The sequence below is a fragment of the Ictalurus furcatus genome, chromosome 1 (assembly GCF_023375685.1).
Source record: "Ictalurus furcatus strain D&B chromosome 1, Billie_1.0, whole genome shotgun sequence".
Classification (NCBI taxonomy): domain Eukaryota; kingdom Metazoa; phylum Chordata; class Actinopteri; order Siluriformes; family Ictaluridae; genus Ictalurus; species Ictalurus furcatus.
In genome coordinates this window covers 18,518,802-18,540,393 of record NC_071255.1, presented here as the reverse complement: position 1 = coordinate 18,540,393, position 21,592 = coordinate 18,518,802, and the positions used below count along the sequence as shown (strand labels likewise).

General features: G+C 39.4%; 1 protein-coding gene across 5 annotated transcripts in view; it reads left to right on the top strand.

Moving 5' to 3' along the window:
* The window catches only part of trak1a (trafficking protein, kinesin binding 1a), a 44,761-nt gene that overhangs the window by 10,561 nt on the left and 12,608 nt on the right, over nucleotides 1-21,592 (top strand). For 2 of the 5 annotated variants that reach the window (XM_053630773.1, XM_053630748.1), the window contains exons 2-7: nucleotides 4,707-4,901; nucleotides 16,415-16,491; nucleotides 17,588-17,704; nucleotides 18,127-18,227; nucleotides 19,992-20,100; nucleotides 20,713-20,791. In XM_053630773.1, coding sequence (XP_053486748.1) covers nucleotides 16,417-16,491; nucleotides 17,588-17,704; nucleotides 18,127-18,227; nucleotides 19,992-20,100; nucleotides 20,713-20,791 — 481 coding nt within the window. In that variant the 5' untranslated portion in view covers nucleotides 4,707-4,901; nucleotides 16,415-16,416. Of the gene's footprint in view, nucleotides 1-4,706; nucleotides 4,902-10,283; nucleotides 10,869-12,686; nucleotides 15,011-16,414; nucleotides 16,492-17,587; nucleotides 17,705-18,126; nucleotides 18,228-19,991; nucleotides 20,152-20,712; nucleotides 20,792-21,592 lie in introns of those variants that run through there. The other 3 variants (XM_053630764.1, XM_053630756.1, XM_053630782.1) reach the window with 3 other exon arrangements.

Genomic DNA, 21,592 nt, shown 5'->3' with positions numbered 1-21,592 from the left:
CTACTCAAAATGGTGAGAAAGCAGCTGTTTCTTATTTAGAGATCTGTCCCAGCTGTGGTGCTCAGCTCTGTGTCAGACTGCTGGAATTTTTGTTTTAGGATGCCTCGTCACAGAGGTCAGTGTGAACCAGAAGGACAATAAGACTTTGACCGGGGAGCACTGTTGAATATCCACATTAAAACACAGCCCCAAAATAATCACAAGCCAGCTAGTACATTCACACTCGCGCTCAGGACTCTGCAACCTTCATTCAGATTGGACAAATGCGCTGGCTGGACTGTAACCTGCGTCACACTAATTATGGAAACAAATCTGAGGGCTATAGTTTTATATTTTGCTGCTGTAGTTAAACATCTTTGAAAGATTAGTAACTCGCACTCAAGTGCCATATTGCATCAGTGCATCGTTGCATTTTGCTACAAAATCCGTCCTGTTATTACTAGATCGTTATGTATGCCTTATCGTGCGACAGGTTCTGGCTTGTAGTGCTTTCTGGCTTTGTGCTCACATGGCAGGCTTAAACAACCTAATGGCCAGCCTGGGCTGTACTCCTGTTTAAAACACACACCTGCCCCATGTATTGCAGTCTGTCGAATTGGTTTTTTTTTGTATTCGGCCTCGGTCATTTCATTCGTCAACAGTAGAGTTTCCACAAGACAAAATAACACTTACTTATAGACGTTATAATTGTACACTCTTAATATTAAAGGTCTCTATAACTATTGTACACGACACATGGGGTGTATTCCCCTCCACACACGTGGTGGAATTATGTATTCCCTTCTTTAATTCATTTCACTACTGCTGTACCAGTATTTAATGATAATCATAATAAGTCTTTTTTAGTTACAGCACAGTGAAAGTTTTTCTTTGCATACCCCAGCATGCCCGGACCAGTTGGGGTCAGAATGCAGGGTTAGAATGCCATGATACGGCACCCTTGGAGCAGAGAGGGTTAAGGGCCTTGCTCAAGTGCCCAACAGTGGCAGTGGAACCACCGATCTTCCGATCAGTAACCCAGAGCCTTAACAGCTGCCCCATACTGTGAATGAATGCCCTTTTCATTAAACCACACCACATTACATAGCAGCAATACATAAGCAGTAGATTTTGTTATAAAGTTTTTATTTATTTATTTTTATTAGAATGGATTTAAAAATAGTAACATCACCCTCTATAGCAAATAGTGCAAACAATGGTTCTATTAAAGGAAGGATATTAAAGAGAGTACTGGAACTGCAAATGGGATTGGGTTCTATGGTCAGATGAAACCAAAATAGAGTTTTTTGGTAATAAACACCAGAGGTGGTTATGACTCACACAGAGAGATAGCCATATGGAAAAGTACCTCATGCCCACGGTTAAATATGGTGGTAGTTCTTTAATGTTTTGGAGCGGTTTTTCTGTCAGAGAACCTGGACATTTTGTTAGGATACATGGCATCATGGACTCTATCAAAAATCAACAGATATTAAATGAAAACCTGACTGCCTCTGCCAGAAAGCTTCAAATGGGCCATGGTTGGATCTTCCAGCAGGACAATGATCCAAAATATACATCAAAATCAACACAGAAATGGTTTACTGACCACAAAATCAAGGTCCTGCCATGGCCATCCCAGTCCCCTGACTTGAAACCCATAGAAAACCTGTGGGGTGAACTGAAGAGGAGAGTCCACCAGTGTGGACCTTGAAATTTGAAGGCTCTAGTGAGATTCTGTATGGAGGAACGGTCTCAGATTCCTTGCCATGTATTCTCCAACCTCATCAGGCATTATAGGAGAAGACTCAGAGCTGTTATCAAAGGGAGGTAGCACAAAGTATTGACTAAAAGGGTGCCAATAATTTTTGCACGCCTATTTTTAACAAATATATTTTTTTTTATAAACCTGTGTTGTGTTTGAAACTGTTTTATATCCCTGAGAGCAGAGGTGTTTTTTTTTTGTTGTTTTTTTTGTTTTTTAGTGATTTATTTATTTATTTAACACTAAAGACAGCCTTCTTTGCTCATATTAGTGGAGAGCACTGTAGTCTTATATGTGACAGATATTTAGAAATAATATTTACTGTTCATTTGTTTTATTCTATTTGTGGATAACCTGTTAAAACTTTTTTAGAATTTGTCTAGACTTTCCTAAAAGATTTTTAGTGGAAATTCATTCATTTGATCAGATATCAGCCTCAACACTTTCAAAATGTCTATCAGCATGAGCCACTGAAAAACCATACTGGCTGATCTCTGGACTCTCTCTCTCTCACTCTCTTACTCACACACACACATGTTTCATGTCAAATGTGAAGTGTGAGGGTAAAGCACATAATGGGTTTTTACATCTACATCATGTTAATCTTGGAATCAGTAAAGGCTGTGACTCATAAGGGAGTACAGGCTCGGTGTTTCACCTGTTAGATACCGCTCAGCAGAAACGTGCACGCTTGTACATGTAGGAGATTTGTCTTTATTGTGGATTTTTGTTGGAATGGGATAGCTGTAAGAGGTTTCAAAAAGTGAGGAAATGAACAAGACATGTTTGTCTAGAGGATAATGGGATAATAAATATGTTGAGCTAGGGCTCCTGGGAATATTCATCATGCTTCAGAAATGTGTTTGTGCAATGTAACATTTTATGTAAAAAGCCAGCTTGAGTTTTAGTTATGAGCGTGAACTAATCAAAACGTGTATTTACAATTCCTTTTTCTTAATAATCTTATCATTTGAACAGACTATTGACCTTATTCATAAGAGATGTATTTATGAACTATACCACTAGAGGACACTAGACTCGCATCTACTGTCAGTCTATTATCGTTATATACTGTATTAACTATTCTGCTATGCTCAGAAAATGCTAAACTGTACCATTGCTGGTTGCAAAGGTGATACCGTGAAGGGAACCACTTTTTATACTTGTAGTGAGAATCTTTACCTTGTACTCAGTACCTTTACCTGAAATTGTAAACATGGTGTACTTTTTTTAAAAATGGCTTGAGGTATGTAACTGGACCTTAAGGACAACCTTTGTACCTTTTCAAACCGCTTTTAGGGTAATCTTTTAAAGGTACACTACAAACATTTTTTAGGTAAAATCTAAGGTACAGTAGAGAGTTTGTAGGGTGTATTGGTATACTGGTATGATCATATCAAGTGAAATGTAAAATAATGGTAGAGCTTTTCTTGTCCCTAAAGTCTCCATTCATAGGGGACTATTTTTCCAGCAGCACGTCAGTGGATGTTCGTGGATGTCCACTTTTTGGTTGGTCCACAACAATTCCATTCTCTTTGAATTTGTTAATAAGTTTGGCAGCAGTGTCGTGTGTAACGTGTTTGTAAAAAAAAAATCTTGCGACAGCTTCCCGATCCAGCCTTGAGAATGATTTCAATACGTTCTTCTTTTGTCAAAGGCTTTCTTAAAGGCTACCTGAAAAAAATATCTCTAATATTTTGGAAGACTAAAAAAGTAATTTCCCTTATATTTTGAGACTTTGGGGACACCCTGTCATATTGTGCCTTGACATCATAACAAAATATTATTTTGTTGTTTTTCTTTATTATGTGGCATTTAACATGTCTTGAAAATGTGATGTCATATGCAGATTACATTACACAGATGGCATTAAATGTTCCCAAACTACACTTGACCTGTTTATCCCCAAACAAAACAAGCCAGCTTAACTACTTCATTTAAAATGTTTTTGAATGGCACTTTAAACAATAGACATTGTCACAAAGCAGCTTTACAGGAATCTGGATGTAGATTTAAATGAACCTAGCTAACACTACAGGAAATCCCCAAAGTGGGAGTGTACTGTTGTGATGCAAAGTAGAGGCACAGAGACAGGAATTCTAGATTGTATCAGACTGGTTTTAACACATAGCTATACTGACTGGGTTAGTCAGCTACAGTCTGAAGATTTGTTTAGAAATGGAAATATAATTTTTTTGACTTTGTGCTTACTGGGGTGTGTTGTTACAATTTAATGATAATGAGTCTTTTATTAGTCACATGTACATTACAGCACAGTGAAATTATTTTCTTCGTACATCCAAGCATGTTAGGAGGTTGGGGTCAGAGCGCAGGGTCAGCCATGATACAGTACCCCTGGAGCAGAGAAGGTTAAGGGCCTTGCTCAAGGGCCCAACAGTGGCAGCTTGGCAGTGCTGGGGCTTGAACCCCCGACCTTCCAATCAGTAAACCAGAGCCTTAACCACCAAGCCCCCATGAATTATGAATTAAAGGCATCAATTGAAGTGTCCTAAATTTGAATTTCATTTGAAACTACATCACCAAAAAAGGCAAGTTAATACAATGTCACATACACAAACAAGTGGTGTGTGCTATATTCCCTGCTGTATACGCAGAGACATGTTTATGTGAGGAAATGTAAATTTAAAGTGACCTGGACAACAACAACTATTTTTGTTACTCAAAGCCTGTAGCTAGTAGCAGCACCCTGAAATTCACACGTACGGAACCGGAGTTGAGTTTTGTATTCGTTTTAATATTTATTATAACTGCAATTATGGTCTTAACAATTTACGTTATACCTGCAGACGGCCTGTACTGGCCAAGCCCTAGATTATTAGTCACTTTTGTTTTGTGGTAGTCACCAAAACAAACAACTCGACATTCTCCTTGTGGGTCTTCTGTTGTGTTTTGAATGCCGTGACCTGATTCTTCTCTCTTTTCTGTGTCGTGTGTATGACAGATGTGTGTAACAGCACTGATCTTCCAGAGGTGGAAATCATCAGTTTGCTGGAGGAGCAGCTCCCTCACTATCAGCTGAGAGCAGACACTATATACGGCTATGACCACGACGACTGGCTCCACACGCCACTCATTCCCCCTGACATCAACATCGACCTGACCGTCGAGCAGATTGAGGAGACCCTCAAATACTTCCGTAAGTCCTTCACTTATACACCCTCTTTCCTTCTCTCTCTTGCTCTCTCTCTCCCTCCCTCCCTCCGTCTGGTCATGTGGTTCTGTAAAACCCTGGATTTTCTCACTGTCACTGGCTCTCAGTAATGAAGAGTAAGTAGTCATGTAGACCAGAGTTAACACAAGAGCATGTACAGACAGCTTCAGAATTTCTGTCACCCTTCATAAAGATGATTAAAAATGTCTTTTTTAATTAGCTAAAGTGCACCTATTAGGTTTATTCAAACATTACCTTTCATGTAGTGTGTTATAGAGCTGTTCAAAGTGCAGGACAAACTGGGTTATTGATTCCCAAAAGAAGGAAGTGATTCTGAACAGCTGAAACGAATCCTTACTGATTCCAGACTTACTTCCTGTACTAACATATGTAGGTTTGTAACAAAAAGCCCCGTCTCTGGTCTTCATCACTGCTCGCTGGAAGTCATTATGGTAGTGGGCATTTCCTTTTTGAAACATGCTGACAGCAGTAGACCAATCACAACAGACTGGGACATCTGACCAATCAGAGCAGAGTATGCTCTCTGAAAGGAGGAGTTTAGAACGAATCCTTTAGAATGGATCATTTAGAACGGATCATTTAACGAGTCGTTTGTGACTCTGGGAGGGAAAAGGTAATCCTGCAGTTTAAATTATGAGCACATTAAAGTGTTTTTTGATCTTGGATGCATGTAAATTTATTGTATGAGACCTTTAAAACAAAATTAGGCACGTTTCAAAACCATAAAAGGTGCGCTTTAATGTCACTGAATATATGAGAAACTTTTTACCTTTAATTGAAATAAATGTATTCTAAGAAAATCACCTTTAGGTTCAACTGAGTATTAAGAAATTCCTGAGCATTTATTCATGTCTTCCTGTTTCACTGTATAAACATGAGGTGATATAAAGGCTAAATTCCCTTAGTTATTCATCAACATGGGAGGGAAAACATGAAAGAATATACAAAGGAAATGAGATAAGTGTTGGCCTTTGAAAAATGAGGCAAAGACTATAAAAATAGCTTGACACTGAAAACGCCAATATCCACTGTTAATAATTAAGAAGTTTAAAACAACTGGACCTGTAATGAATCTGCGTGGAAAAGGACTCAAGCGTTTCGACTTCACTGAACACCTTTGCACCAGGCCTTCTCACCTGAGATCAGCGTCCAATCTCGCTAATGCTCTAGTGACGGAATGAGCACAACTCCCCACAGCCACGCTCAAATCTAGTGGAAAGCCTTCCCAGAAGAGTGGAGGCTGTTATAACAGAAAAAAGTGAATAAACTGCTTATTAATGACCATGATGTGAAAGTCAGGTGTCCACATACAGTACTTTTGGCTATATTGTGTAGCTTAATCTTGTAATTTATACAAAACTCATAGCTGCTTTATGAATTCAGTTATTGCACCAGTTGACTCGTGGAATTTCGGTAACGTGTTGCTTGAATACGCTAGCTGGTTAAAGGCACAGTGTGTGTGGTGTGTTTATTAAACTGAATAAACGTGAGCACAGAGTCAGGGGCTAAAAAAAATTCTCTAAAACATGATGTTCTTGAGGTGCTGTGAGTTAACTTGACAGCTCTGTAGTAGTTATTCAGGCAGTGCTTTGTCAGGCTGGAATCACTGGGAATTTCATCACAAACAACTTTAGGCACAAGCAAATGCCGGTAGCCAATCGGAAGAGAAAGAAACGGAGTCAGAAATGCTATAATAAGAAAGGAAAGAGTTCAGGATTGATAGTACTGTAGAGAGTGTGCATTGACGTCACGTTCACGCCGGAACACGCCCCCTCAAGCGGACTGAGGGCAAAACATCCAACAAAATGGCTGGTTTTAACAGTGGAAGCTGCGAGAACACTAGTATAACTAACGATTATCAGCTTCAATTAAAGGCAGTTGGACTCGACAGTGACCCTTACAACTTACCCAAGAACCTGTGGTCCATGGACATTGGCATGTGGCCAGAAATTGGTTTTACCGACATTCATATGTACCTGGAGCCTGAATACATACAGAAGCCTGGACGCTTTGTCCTAATTCAACGGGGGATTTGTTGGAGAAATTCAAGTGACAAGAACACAAACATTCTGGTTGTGTGTACAAATATTTTTATTTAATTCTATAATTTTATCTGGTAAACCGTCAGCTAGCTAGTCCGAGTTTGTTTGTAGCAAACAGTGCTTCCACTTACTAACGTTATATATTTGTGAAGGTAAAACACAGTCAGCGAATGAATGAGCCCCCGTTATTCATCAGTGGAAATAGGCAGCATTTAAAATTAAATGTGTAGCAAATTATTCATCATTGTACAACATGAACACCACGTGCCAAAACAACTTAAACTGCATGACTTCGTAAAAAATAACTGAATGGTTTTTTGGCACTCTGTAAAAGGATCGCTCTGAATTCTTGTTGAATCTGTGAGCACAGTCCATCTCACAACAGCTTTTCCCCCTCTTTCAGATGAGTCAGCATCATCCAGTGCAGCTGCTCAACCTCTGTGTGTGTGTGTGTGTGTGTGTGTGTGTGTGTGTGTGTGTGTGTGTATTTTTCACTGATCTGTGTCTTTTGTAAGTTTTATTCTGTTTTAGCTTAGATGTTAAAGAGATTCTGGATAACAAAATACACCGATAATATGGCTCAGGTAATTAAAAATGCACACACAGGAAGCAACCCAGTATGACAGTTTTGTTGTCTGTCTGACTGTTTTGTTATCTACACTGTATTTTAGCTAGCTGGCTAGAGTAAGTGAGCTAGCTGGTGGTTATCCATCTTGAATTGATCCTCTGGGAAACCTGACGGCACTGTGGGAGATTTTTGAGAGGTTTTGCTCCATCACCTGGTGCTCAGTAACTGTGTCACACACTTGTCTATCATAGTTCTTTATATAGATTTACAGCCTTAAGCGCTACAAATATTTAAAATCATGACCCTATTCACTAGGTATGGGTGATATCTTATCATTATACCGGTTGAAATTCTCCCCACAATAAGAATGAGTCTTCCCGCGATAATAACGATAAAGCCTAGTTGATGCGTATTTCTGTCTGCGTCCCATTCACAGCTCATGTGCAGAGTGAAAACAAGTACGGCGGAAGGCAGACATGAAGCTGAGGAGTTTCTCACTAAACAAGGAGCTACCTCTACAAGCTGGAACTGGCTTGGTTACAGAAAATCAGTTTTACTTTTAGATCACTGACTACGTTTACTTGGACAGCAATAATCTAATTATTGACCTTATTCTGAATAAGACATTATTGTGATTAAGGTGTTTACATAGTTGCTTTTAGAATATTCCTTTTATGTTCAGGTTTTACATGTTATAGAACATAGAGCGATTAACAGCACACGTCATTACGTCACTGCTCCACGCCGTCCGACATTCCCTCCAGAATTTCACGCATCGACATACAGTTCGTCTTCGTTATGGTACCGTATACAGTTTTGGGTGTTTCATTTTTAATTTTACAAAAGTTTCAAGTGCAGTTAATTATTTGTCATGCTGTACGTGCAAATAGACGACTGCTTGAAGCTGTGGGCTGCGTCCCAAACCGCGTACTAGCTAGTAGCTGAAATACATGTATCTCGCCTACTATATAGCAAGTAAGGACGCAGCCGTGCTCTCTTGTTTACCGTCAGATGGTTGAGCACTGCCGTGTGTGTACGTGTCCTGTCGCAAAATGTGGTGAAAACTCACACACGACGTTAATAGTGTGATTAAGGTGTGTACGAGTCTATAAGGCCCTTCGATAACACGACTAAAACATTAATACTCCACACGTCTTAATTCAATTTGTGTTTACTTCGAGTATGACTTTAATTGGATTAAGGTCATCACTAATCACTGTTTAAATGGTAGTTTGTTAATCAGAGTATTGTATTAATCAGGTTAATATGGGATTATTGTTGTCCATGTAAACATACTGACTGTGTTTCTGAGGTTCTCAAGACTGCATGTAGCTGTCACTTGTAGCCAAAAACAGTGGTGCATGGTACTATATTTATGTCGTCACTGATATCGTTATTGCAATAAAAACCAGAAAATATCGTGATATAGTTTTAAGTCCATATCGCCCATCCCTACTCTTCATCTGGCAAATCCCTACTCTTCATCTGGCAAATCCATACCCTGTATTGTCTTTCATTTTAGAATGTGTTGAAAATTCTTTTATCAGACACTAAAGCCAGATTTATACTTATGTGGTTGATTTTATGCTTCTAATAAAATTTTAGATAGGAAATTCATATTCTCTCTCATTCCCTTTCTTCTGGACTTACTCCATTTCACATTTTGCTTAAAATAGTCCAGCATGAGACAGGCTTCCTGAAGCAGAGGGCTGAATAGTGAGCGCCATGCACTGATTTATTCATTATTACAGGTCCAAATCGCTGTGAATTTTAATTACGCAACTCCTTTGCACTACTGCATCATTTGTGTAATAATTATAAACTACGATCACCAAACTACCTTGTGAGCAAGCAGTGTGTTTGCTAGGGATGGGCGATTATATCACGATATTTCATGGTATTTTTTGCGGTAATTGTATAAATGACGATATGAAAATTGTAACATTCAACACTATCTTCTGGCTTGCCTCATATTCCAGTCTGTACGTTCGCTTGAGGTGGTAGAGCAAATTTGATATGTCTCCACCCTTTGTTAATGTGGGTTTTTGACACACTTCACAGAATCAGTGACGTTTGATTCACATCTGATCTTCTGTATCCGAATCACTTCCATATTACGAAAGAAGCTCCTTTTTTGGGGGGCTTAATTATACGCGTGAGATGCCCACGTTTCAGCGAGTAAACACGTCATCATCGCGGGATGACAAATTCATATGGTGGGGTGGAATTGTACCGGTATCTCATGGACGATACGATACGATATGGCACAGCCCTAGTGTTCACAGCTTGTGCTGATTTGCTGAGTGCCTAGCCATCTAGACTATCTTTACTTCATTATGCAATTTTCTACATTTATACAAAGGAGCTGAGTAAAATATTATATATAAGAGTTGCATCTTTTTATGTGTTTACACCATTACCATTACACAATTCCATTACCTCGCCGCCATGTCAACAGTCAGCTGGGAAGATGTCAGTATGCGAGTCATCTCGTCAGCAGTCCCATCTCAGGAAATTACATTAAAGGCTAAGACTCATGTTTAGGCAATTTATTCAATATTGCAAACATGAGTCGGATTAAAGCTTAAGTATGACTTTTCATTGTTATTCATTCTTTCAGCAGGTGTAGTTGTAGTGCACAAAAAGCACTCTGGATCACTTAGCTCTCATTTTCTATACTTCTTCCAGCCTCATTTGGCAGCCAAAACTAACTCTGTAGATTCTGTTCACGCAGCATCATTCATCAGCACACTGGAGTAGAATCGCATACATAAAAGAGAGGGCGGAAGATAATTTAGGCAGCATACGCCACCTCAGGCCGGAGTCAGAGCCAGTTGCTATGGTAACCCTTCCAGAGGGAGGTGCCATGGAAATGGTGAGCTCTGGCAGGAGGGAGAGGGAAGGAGGAGGGGATGGGTGATCGACTACTGACGCTTGTTGATGTAACACAGTCTGATTGGCTACACAACTAGGAAGTCGCCTCTCCTCGGTGCGCATGATACAACCTTGACTATAGCCATACTGTGTAAGAAGGCTTCCTGTGCAGCACTTTTGATCATCAGTGCAGCCTCATAATTCACCCATCTCTCCCCATACCACTCTGGATGGGATGCTGTACACAGCTTCATTTGTTAGCTGTTACTCAATATAGGCTCTTTAGTGGTGGAGAGAATGGGCCGCTCGGAGAGCGCGTGTGAATTTGTGACCTCGGGTGCTGGACAGCAGGAGCTGCGACTCACAGCTGAAGGAGACTGAGTATGCAGAGATTTGTGGAGGCTGACTACTATGAGCTGGACTGGTATTATGAAGAATGCTCTGATGGTAAGACCAGATGGTCATTTGCTTGTTTTGAAGGGCTAGGGGGCCAACTGGCTGTGAGAATATGAACAATAATTAGTCACATGGAGTGGGAGAGAGAAGTAAAGCATGTGATTAAAAAGATAATGGTATGAGTTATTCAATAAAATGTTCATAATATCAATAAAAAGCAAATGGGGTAAACTGAAGTGATAAAGAGGGCAAGAGCACACAGGTTGAGGATGCTTACAGTGGCATCACTACAGCTGGCAATAAACTCTCCTCGCAGCCATGTATTGCATCAGACACAATGAAGCCTGCTCAAGTTTTGTTTGAGGCAGTTGCTAACACACAGAGCTATTTTAAAAGTTCATGTTTGTGCCTTAACTAATTGAAGGTGATGCTATGTTGACAGTAACTAGGGTGACATCTGGATAAGAAGAGTGCTTGACTGATGCCTTATCATATATATTAGCAGGTTACATAGATGACTTGAGGTGTTTTGTTCCTGCTAGATTCATATTGCACTATAGAATAAGGTCTTATAAATGATGCTAGTAAATGTACAGAAACATTTCACGTTTCAAACGTTTCAGAGTCTTGGCCATAAGTAGCTTTAATATCACTAGTTAGTTCTTTAGTCTGACTTCTCACTGCTGTTAATATATAGACAATATGGGTGGCTGTGGCTCAGGTGGTATATCAGGTTGTCCACTAATCGTAGGGTTGGCGGTTCGATTCCTGGCCCACATGACTCCACACAAGTGGCAAGACACTGAACCCCAAGTTGCTCCCTAGTGCTCTGCTACTATTGGTGTGTGTGTGAATGGATGAATGAGAACCAGTGCTTTGTAGTACTGTTAAGGTCATAAAAGTGTTTTAAATGGTTAAAAAAAAAAAAAAACATTTAGCATTTAGACACCATGTCTTCTTTTAGTAGGCCTAATGTTCTTTGGACTGTTATGAACACTTTTAAGCAAAATAAATGTTTTGGTACTTAGGAGTTGTCATTAGATCACTCAAAATGACAAAATTAGCTGAATTTCATTTTCTTGTATATTTTCAGGGTACACAGCTACAAGACACAAACAAAAATAAATAAGCAGTCTATTTATGTCTTGTATTAAATTAAATGAACTGTTTTCTCTGTTTTTTCCTGAAGTGGCTTTTGCTGCATACGTTTCTTGTCTAGTGTGCAACGAATGCTATAATTCTATACTTCCTAGAATTCAGTTGCTGCCAAGTTAATTTGTAAAAATGACCGGATTTCAGTCAGCTCAATATCTTTCTTTAAAAGTTAGTATACTCTTCCAGTAGTGATGTCCTGTGTAAATATTTTAGGTCTGAGCAGACACGAAGCTGTCAATTCTCTACAAGTGTTTGTCTGCTGTCTGCACATTGTGTGACAGTACAAGTCATTGTCTTTCTCTCTCTCTCTCTCTCTCTCTCTCTCTCTCTCTCTCTCTCTCTCTCTCTCTGGGTGTGGTGTCTGTTTAATATGATGAATTAAAATCGGATGAATTCTTTGCATCTGAGAATGCTCCTCGTCTCGCTTGAAAGGCCTGACATAGGTTTGCTTGTACGTTGAGACTGGCTATACTTACATTTTACATTTACGGCATTTGGTAGACGCCCTTATCCAGAGCGACTTACAGAAGTGCTTTGAGGTCTGTCAATAAATAAATCTCAATACTGGCTCATTAGGTCACAGACTAAGAATACCATCTTATAACTCTGTTGGGAGGTAACATCGTAAGAAAAACACACAGACAACAATAATTTATTTATTTATTTATTAATTAAATGAAAAGTGCTAATTTAAGTACTTTAGGAAGAGGTAGGTCTTTAGACGTCGCCAGTGACTCTGTTCTAACAGTTAGCTGTTCGGACATTTAGGGGAAGTTCATTCCACCACCTAGGTGCCAGAACAAAGAAGAGTCTTGATATGTGTATTCCTTGTACCCTGAGAGATGGTGGCACCAGTTGAGCGGTGCTAGAGGTTCTGCGGGAGCATGGTGCAGTGCGGGGTGTGATGAGTATTTTGAGGTAAGTTGGTGCTGGTCCATTTTTGGCTTTGTAGGTAAGCATCAGAGTTTTAAATCTGATGCGGGCAGCTACGGGAAGCCAGTGTAGGGAGCCTAGTAATAGGGTGATGTGGGAGAACTTAGGAAGGTTGAAAACCTGTCGTGCAGCTGCATTCTGGATCAGTTGTAGAGGTGAATTGCGCTCAGAGGAAGACCTGTCAGGGGTGAGTTGCAGTAGTCCAGTCTCGAAATGACAAGAGACTGAACCAGCACCTGAATGGCCTGTATGGATAGAAGTGGACGAATCCTTTTGATGTTGTGAAGGAGAAATCGACATGAGCGTGTCAGATTAGCAATGTGAGAGGAAAAGGACAGTTGATTGTCTATGGTTACCCCAAGGGTGCGTGCAGTAACTGAAGGTTATGAACATAAATCAAATACTTATGAGCATAGATAATAATTGAGCTTCACTTGACACATTGCAGCATGGTTTAAAGTTTTATTGTACTCTTTCGTTTTTCTGTGTTTATTGTGATGTAGCGTGGGAGAGTGCTCCTCATTCATGCCGTATGGAGCCATTGACCCACACTGGAGGATTGTTTGATCTGCATTGAGTTTGGGGCTCAGTCTGACCCTTTTTGACTTTCACAGATTCCCCTTCAGTGTGGTCATCCCCCTCATCTCCATTCAGTGGCTTTTTCTTTTTGTTTTTTTCCTTCTTTTTTTTGGGAAACGGTAGAGAGCATGACTGGAATAGATTGTTTGTTGTTGAGGCCACACAAAAGTGAGGCATTCTCATTCACCACCATAGCCACGGTTTCCCTCTGCTTTTCAGATGTGCATGACTGCAGTGTTTCCATAGAAATGTGGAACCAATGACGAGTTCATCGACCACAAATCAGAACACAAATAGCATCACAAACGTTAGCCTAAGTCAAATGGAGGAAATGCAGTTAAAGTTAAAGAGTTACTTGGCAAATGGTGTGCACTTATATAGCGCTTTTTTAACCTTAGTGATTCCAAAGCGCTTTACACTGGTTCCCATTCATTCACTCACAATGGTAGCAGAGCTGCCATGCAAGGTGCTAACATGCCATGGTGAGCAACTTGGGGTTCAGTGTCTTGCCCAAGGACACTTCGTCACGTGGGCCGGGAATAGAACCGCCAACCCTACGATTAGCGGACAACTTGCTCTACCACCTGAGCCACAGCCACCCACGAAGTACTGGAACAGTACTTGGATTTGTACTTCAAAAAAAAGAAGTGCATGTACATGAAGTGCTTGTGTGACATGTTCAGTTCTTGTTTAATTATGATAATAAGGTATGTAAAGTGGTCCCATTAATTCAGGAAAATTTGTTGTATTTGTAGTGATGAGGAATGTGTTCAACTTAGCAGTTTAACTAGCATTCGTTTAAAGCTAATATTCATTTAATGCACAGGGCTGTTTGTACCTCTCCCTGTTGTGTTTGCATTTTGCATGGCTATGGGAAAACAGACTCACCTGATGATATCAGGTAGCCACACCTACTCTACAGGTGTAGCCAAAGAAAGCTCTGTTACGCCTTAACAGGTTGCCATGCTACGTTAAAGGAACAAACCATTGTGGATTCTAAAGAGGGGGGGTGTTTGAATTTAAATTTAGCTAGGGAACTGCTTCCTTGTTTGTAATATATCTGCTATGCAAGTCTTAGCACTTGAAATACTTGTTGAAATGTTTTGTGCATTACTTTTTAGTCACTGAATTAGATTTTACTAAAATAATTTGAGATTATATGTACTGCTCCCCTTAGATTCTTAGTTAGGTAAATGGTAGTGGCCTGCATTGGTGTCATAGCCTGTTGGCAGGTGTGGGTATTGGGCAGTGTTTTGTGTGTATCTGTGAGGCTAGTTACACTGAGGAAAATAAATGGACAAACATGACGACAGTCTTGATGCAGACTCAGGACCTCCGGCCGAGTGGCCTGGCTTAGTACTACTAGGCTGTTAAGACCATGGAATTGCCTCCTGACAACTCAGCTGAGGAAAACTATGAGTATGACTCGTCTGAAGTTCAGGATTATTCAGCTCTGTCTAGCTTCACCAATTTAAACTGCGCTGATGATAAATGGGAAGATGGGGAACCTTATACTTTGGAAGAAGGTACTGTTTTATTTCCACTTGTAAAAATGACTAAGCCTCAAGCAGGCACACTTCCCAGCTGAATTTATATCAGTTATAGTGTTGACACCTCTGGTGTCCAAACACACTGGAACAGGTTTGGCCTCTTGTGAGTCTCTGTACGATATAAACACTTCTTATGTCACTTAAATCGCTTAGTTTGTTTTTTGCTCCACAGTATCATATCTGTGCTCATGCACCATTTTTCGAGGGCATAACTACACGGTGGTGATCATTTACCTTATGAAGGGATCCATATAATTTAAATTGAATTGTTTTGCCCACATTAGGACACTGTGCTGTCTGTACATAGACTAAGCATAGAAAAATGCTTTAATCAGAAATGATCAAGAGTGCCTCATTTACACTGGTATCTGCACCACTCCTGCTCACCCAGTGACATCGCCTGTGTTTTAGTGTGCTGGGTGGAAGTATGAGATTTAATGGTTATCAGATATGGTTTATAATGAATAACTGGGTTGGCCCTGCTTTGGATTTTTATCTGATTGACAAGGCTTTATGATTCCTGAGTAGCCTATTTTTATCATTTGTCTTTACTTAATGTAGTTCCTGAGAATGTTTTTTGAAAAAGTGACCGTTTGGATTTCCATTTCATCATGTTCTTAATGAAATATTTTGTTTTCTGGTAGTTAATAAGCTGTTTAGTGTTCCTAAAAAATAAAGCTGAAGAAAGTGTCATGTGTGCTGTTCACCGCATCTGGTCTTTGTCAGAAAGATTGTAAATTATTTGATGGCATTTATTCTCCCTCTAGTGCATTTTGTGAATCTAAAATCTTTTGGACATTGTACCCTGGCAGATTAAGAAAGCCATGTTTTATCTTGTATAAAGCCATTATATTTCCCACCATCATCATATTTATCGAAGCCACATGTTTTTTGTGTATATGATGTTTGGCAGTGAATGTTTCAGCTGGTCAGAGTTCCTCTGTGTAAGCCAGTAGTATGCCACAGGGTTTATTTATTGCCTCTAATGCAGTCTTGATGAAACATGTAAATGTCAATTCTATAAATGAGTATGATGGTCTGTATTGTGATTTAGCTTCAGTCTCAGACATTTTATACTTTCTCAAGCTTCAGATTACTAACAAGTATCTGCTCTTTGTAAGTAATAGCGACTGCAATGTATAGTTACCTCTGTGTGGGTGTGTGTGCACGTGTGCACACGCACTTAAGTATACTGGCTGGTTTGTCTGTGTTGAACATTCCTGGTGGTTCAGTCATCTTTAGCCTGCCTTCCTTTTTGTTACCCTACAACCATTTTCATATAAAGAGCTTTTTATAAATATTTTAATAGTTTCCAATATCATGTGTGCATTTTAATATTTGATTTTGACTGCATTAATTCTCTCTCTGTTTTCTGTGCAGTTATGTGTGCTGAAAGAGTGGGCCAGATGACTAAGACATACAATGACATAGATGCTGTTACACGTTTGCTTGAAGAGGTAAGCTAGTCACGGTTGTGTTCTGCCTTTTATTCGGATATGTGTAGGACGGTGCAAAGGTTTTTCACAGCTTTGAGCTTTTAAAAATAGAGGAGCAGCAGCTGTTGTGTGCTCTAGTTCTCACATTACTATTGTTTTAATGACTTGTGAGCACTTATTTTGTTTAAGCGATATCGCAAGAGTGCAACAGTTTTATAAATAAGAAACGAATATTGAGCAACATTTTGGACACAATATGGCCAAATAATGGAAAATGGAAATAGTTCCCGAAGAAGCCACACTCACTGATAGCCTGTCGTCCAGCTTTGAAATTGGCTTCCCTTATTCATTTTCTTCTTCAACTGGTGAGCTTTCATATTTTAAGTCAGAAGTTATATTCATGACAAATGTATCATTTGCTATGTTCACTGATGATGTCACCAACTCTGCAGTAGTACCGGATTCAGTGGGGTTATTGATAGAATTTGGATTTTAACCTGACACACACAAGGGAAGGAAGTGATAAACCGTGAAATGTCCCGGTGTGGTGATATTTAGTATCAGCATTTTTGGAACCCCACTTGTCCAATCAAATTAATAGACCGGAATGGTTGTATAAAAAATACTAAGCACCATCTTTATTAGATCTCTAGCCAAAATTGTTTATATATACATACATACATGCATGCATACATGCAGTGTTTGTCACTATCTGGGGTCACCCAGAAGAGGATGGGTTCCCTTATAAGTTTGGTTCCTCTCAAGGTTTCTTCATCCTGCAAGGTCAAGGAGTCTTTCTTTGCCACTTTCGCCCCTGCCTTGCTCTTTTGGGATCTTAATGTTCATCAGGATTTTTGTAAAGCTGCTTTGTGAAATTGTCTGATGTTGGAAGCAATATACAGATAAAACTGAACTGATTGCCAGCTAGTGTCTAACAGTCAAGGCACTCAGCACTCCACAAAGTAGTAGTGTTGATGTTTCGTAGATGGACAATTCAAATAAATAAATAAATAAAAAATTACTGTACTGGCCAATATCGCTGAAATGTTTCATTTATTATTAAAAGATAAGGCTTAATTTAATACAGCCAGTATGTTTCATGCTCTTCTCTCTGCAGAAAGAACGAGACTTAGAGTTAGCAGCACGCATAGGTCAGTCCCTGCTGAAGAAAAACAAAACCCTAAGTGAAAGAAATGAGTTTCTGGAAGAGCAAGTGGAGCACATACGGGAGGAGGTGAGACCCAGATCATCCCTTTTTTTTTTCTTCTCCTTTTTTTCCCCTCTCATCCACTTCTCCCATCTTTAGATCAGTTTTATCTTTCATAACTTGCAGCACAGAAATAAAATTTTGCCTAATAATCCGATTTTTCTTTACTAACCAAGACAGTTCTACCATATCTTTAGTAAAAACAAGGCGAATCTACAGTGACACAAAATTCTAGTGCTTATAGGAAAGCAAATTAACTGAGCGCACAAAAAATATTTTTAAAACTCTATATAGAGTAGTTTAAACCAGTACCATAGCCATGCCATGACTTGTTCTTGGTTTATAACCAGACGCATTCTATTAGGCAGTATGTTGGCATATGTTGTAGCTGTTCAAACTGACATGTTGTACTGTTGCAGTAATCTGTGTGTATGTGTGTACACGCACAGGTTTCTCAGCTACGTCATGATCTCTCTATGAAGGATGAACTGCTCCAGTTCTACACCAGTGCTGCTGAGGAGAGCGAGGGAGAGTCGGTCACCTCTACCCCGTAAATCTTTAAACCACCACACCTCCACCCCCCCCACCCATTTTTTTTCTCTCTCTCTTTTTAAACTTCCCTCTCTACTCCACACTCATGCTATAATTTGTCACACCCAACTTCCAGCCCTGTTTTTCTTGCCATTCTAATTATTTGAGGGTTTTTTTTAATGATCGTGTCAATACTCCTGATTTAATACTGCATTATAACAGATAATATAACAGATTATCTGTTTCTTGCCTAATGAGCCACTTTAGGCTTTGAATTTATAGAAATGTTGTGCTGTTGCAGCCAGTGAATTGGATTGAATAACAAGCTAATGAACTGTCCTGCTAGCTTTAGTGGCCAATAACATCCCTGATAGACACCATTTGCTGACATTTGTTTGTTCAGTACATAAACACTCCTGACTGGAATTGAGCTTCTACACCTCTGTAGGGAAGTTTGGACAGTGAATCGGATCACTTCAGACTAGGGATGTGACAGCAGGCATTTTCCCCCTCGTATTTTACTTTCGCTTTCGAATTGGCGGCAGTTCAGCCTCAGCAATTGCTTGGGGGGGGGAGTACAAAGACAAACTCGTTTATATTAAATGTTAATTGTATATTAATGTTAGGTTGTGGCAACATAAACATAGAACTTTTGAAACCAAATCTTCAGCCGTCGTCTTGTCAGTCAGCCCGCCTCACTCTCATTACATGATAAATCTGATCTGTGCTGCGACTCACTCAGCTCATGCTGAATTGAGCAAACTCGTTCATTTTTTAATTGCAGCGTCCGTTCTCTAACTGAACTTAATTATTTTTATTACTATAAAAAAAGCAAAAAGACAGTGGGGGCGGTGCCACGGCAGGCAAGTGATGTAATTGGTGTACGGCTGAACACCGTGTAACACCGGGAACACCGACACTGCAAGCCTATTTCAGCTGCTGTATTCTAAATCATGCTAATGTCACTGTAGTGCTAGTAAAACTGTAGTAGTAAATGTCTATTAACGGGAGAGCTCTCATTGACTTAATGCATGTATTTGTTTTCTTGTAGTTGCAGAAGATTTTAGGCAGACATTTGTTAGTGCTTCTTTCCTTGTGCTCTTTACTGTACAAAGAATAACATTTAAGCAGTGACTACGGTTACATGCACATCAATGTTCCAATATTAATTGGAATTTGGCAATGTTCGAATTAGTATTGAGTCGTGTAAACGCCGCAGTCTGAATGCCAAATTCAGATTAAGACGATATTCTTATTCCCCAAATTCTGATTCCCACTCATTTATTCATTCAATTTGTTGCATGTAAACACCTTTTATCTAGAAAATCCACTGAAAGGAGATGTATGCGCATGCTCAGTCTGCAGGGACCTGTGGGTGCTGACATATGCTTAGCTGTAGGCTAGGTATTTAGGAATGGCAACTCGGGCATACTTACAGCAGCCCTGTATACAGGAATATTCTGACGCCTGTATGCGTATAAACGTCAACAACGCTCATTCGGAATATGGCTGCAACCTTAAACAATATTTTATTGTACATGTAAATGTCCTCAGTGATGAGCTTTCTGTATGGAGACCTATTTTTAATTAATTAAAAAAAACACTTATAGAAGGAGTCTCCGATATCACACTGACTCGCCGTTGATTAATTTCCGTAACAACATGCTTTTGTATTGTTTTATTCTCTGAAGTTTCGCTCTCCAGTTCTGTTTCTTGTTATTTGCTTGCAGTGGGGATAGGCTAAGCTTTCAGACTCACCGATTGTTTTATGTCTTTTTGTCAGGATTCCACGGAATGACTCCTCATTGTCAGTGCCAAATTACTTCCCTCTGGATTCACTGCAGAAGAAGCTCAAAGACCTGGAGGACGAGAACATTGTGCTGCGGTCTGAGGTGAGAGACCGATGTAGCAATGCACATCTCATATTGCAGGAAAATTAAATGGTAAGAAAAGGTCCACCAAATCCTGCCTCTTTGTTTATATACAGCAGCATGTTTTTCCCCCTCTTTACTGAGTGAACCATGTACTGTTTGCTTACAAATGAACTAAAATAAATCAAGTAAATACATATACAGCCAGCATTTAGGCCAGCAGTTTACCTACTGTAATTGTTCTCCAGAGGTGACTATCTGACCCCAGAGTGGGTGGAATTCCACACTTTACTAACCTCATACTCTTGAATGCGCACACAACATTCAATGACCTATTTTTTCCCTCTAATTATTTGGAGAGAAATATCACTTTACTTGGTTTTATTTCTGCAGCACATTAATTTTCAGTTCCTCCTGAAATAAAACATTCCATAACAAGGTGTATATACTGTATTTGTGCCACTACATTCTTTGCAGCAGTGTAGAGTTTAATTACAGATCTGATGGCACTGTTGTACTCTTCAGACAACAAAAACAGGAAATTTACACAAAAAAAAGTAAGAGTAACATGATGCCTGTATTGTTGGTAACACAAGATCCTTTTTTTATTTTTATTTTTTTGTGTTTGAGTAGGCGTGTCACTTGGAGACGGAGACTATCTCGTATGAGGAGAAGGAACAGCAGCTGGTTAATGACTGTGTGAAAGAGCTCAGTGAGTACACGTGCCTCCAATATCCCTACCATCTGCACAAGGAACTGTTCTGAATTAGAGAGGGCTCCAAATCCTGTACTTATCATATTAAGGCAAAGCTATTGTCATATTTCAATTTATTTTTCTACTTGACTATTCATATCATGCTGCTACAGCACTTTAATTCCTCCTTGAGACATTAATAAAGGTTTATCTTATCTTTTCTCTTGTCTAGCTGATTGTCAGTCAGGACATCATTAGTGCAGTGTGTTGCTGATGCTCTGCCCTGTTAATGTAATTAGGTCAAAATTGAGGTTATACATCCACAGACCTATTTTCAGTATCTTTCCAAAGAACATGATAAAATACTTTGTTTTTTTTCTAATTGGTATGTTTGAAACTAATATGATTTAAATTTATTTATATACAGTGCCCTCCACTGATATTGGCACCCTTGGTAAATATGAGCAAAGAAGGCTGTGAAAAATTGTCTTTATTGTTTAACCTGTTGATATTTTGTTCAAATAAATCACAATACTCTGCTCTCATGGATATCAAACAATTGCCAACAAAACACAGGTTTTTTAAATAAATCTTTCATAAATATAGGTGTACAACAATTATTGGAACCCCTATGAATTCATGAGAAAAATATCTGAAGTAAATTCCCATTGATATTTTAATTTTTTTAGTATACCTGGGTGATTAGGAACAGGAAATTGTTCAACCATGACTTCCTGTTTCACAGGGGTATGAATGAGGTAACACATAGGTCAAATTCCCTTAATCATTCATCACAATGGGTAAGACCAAGGAATATAG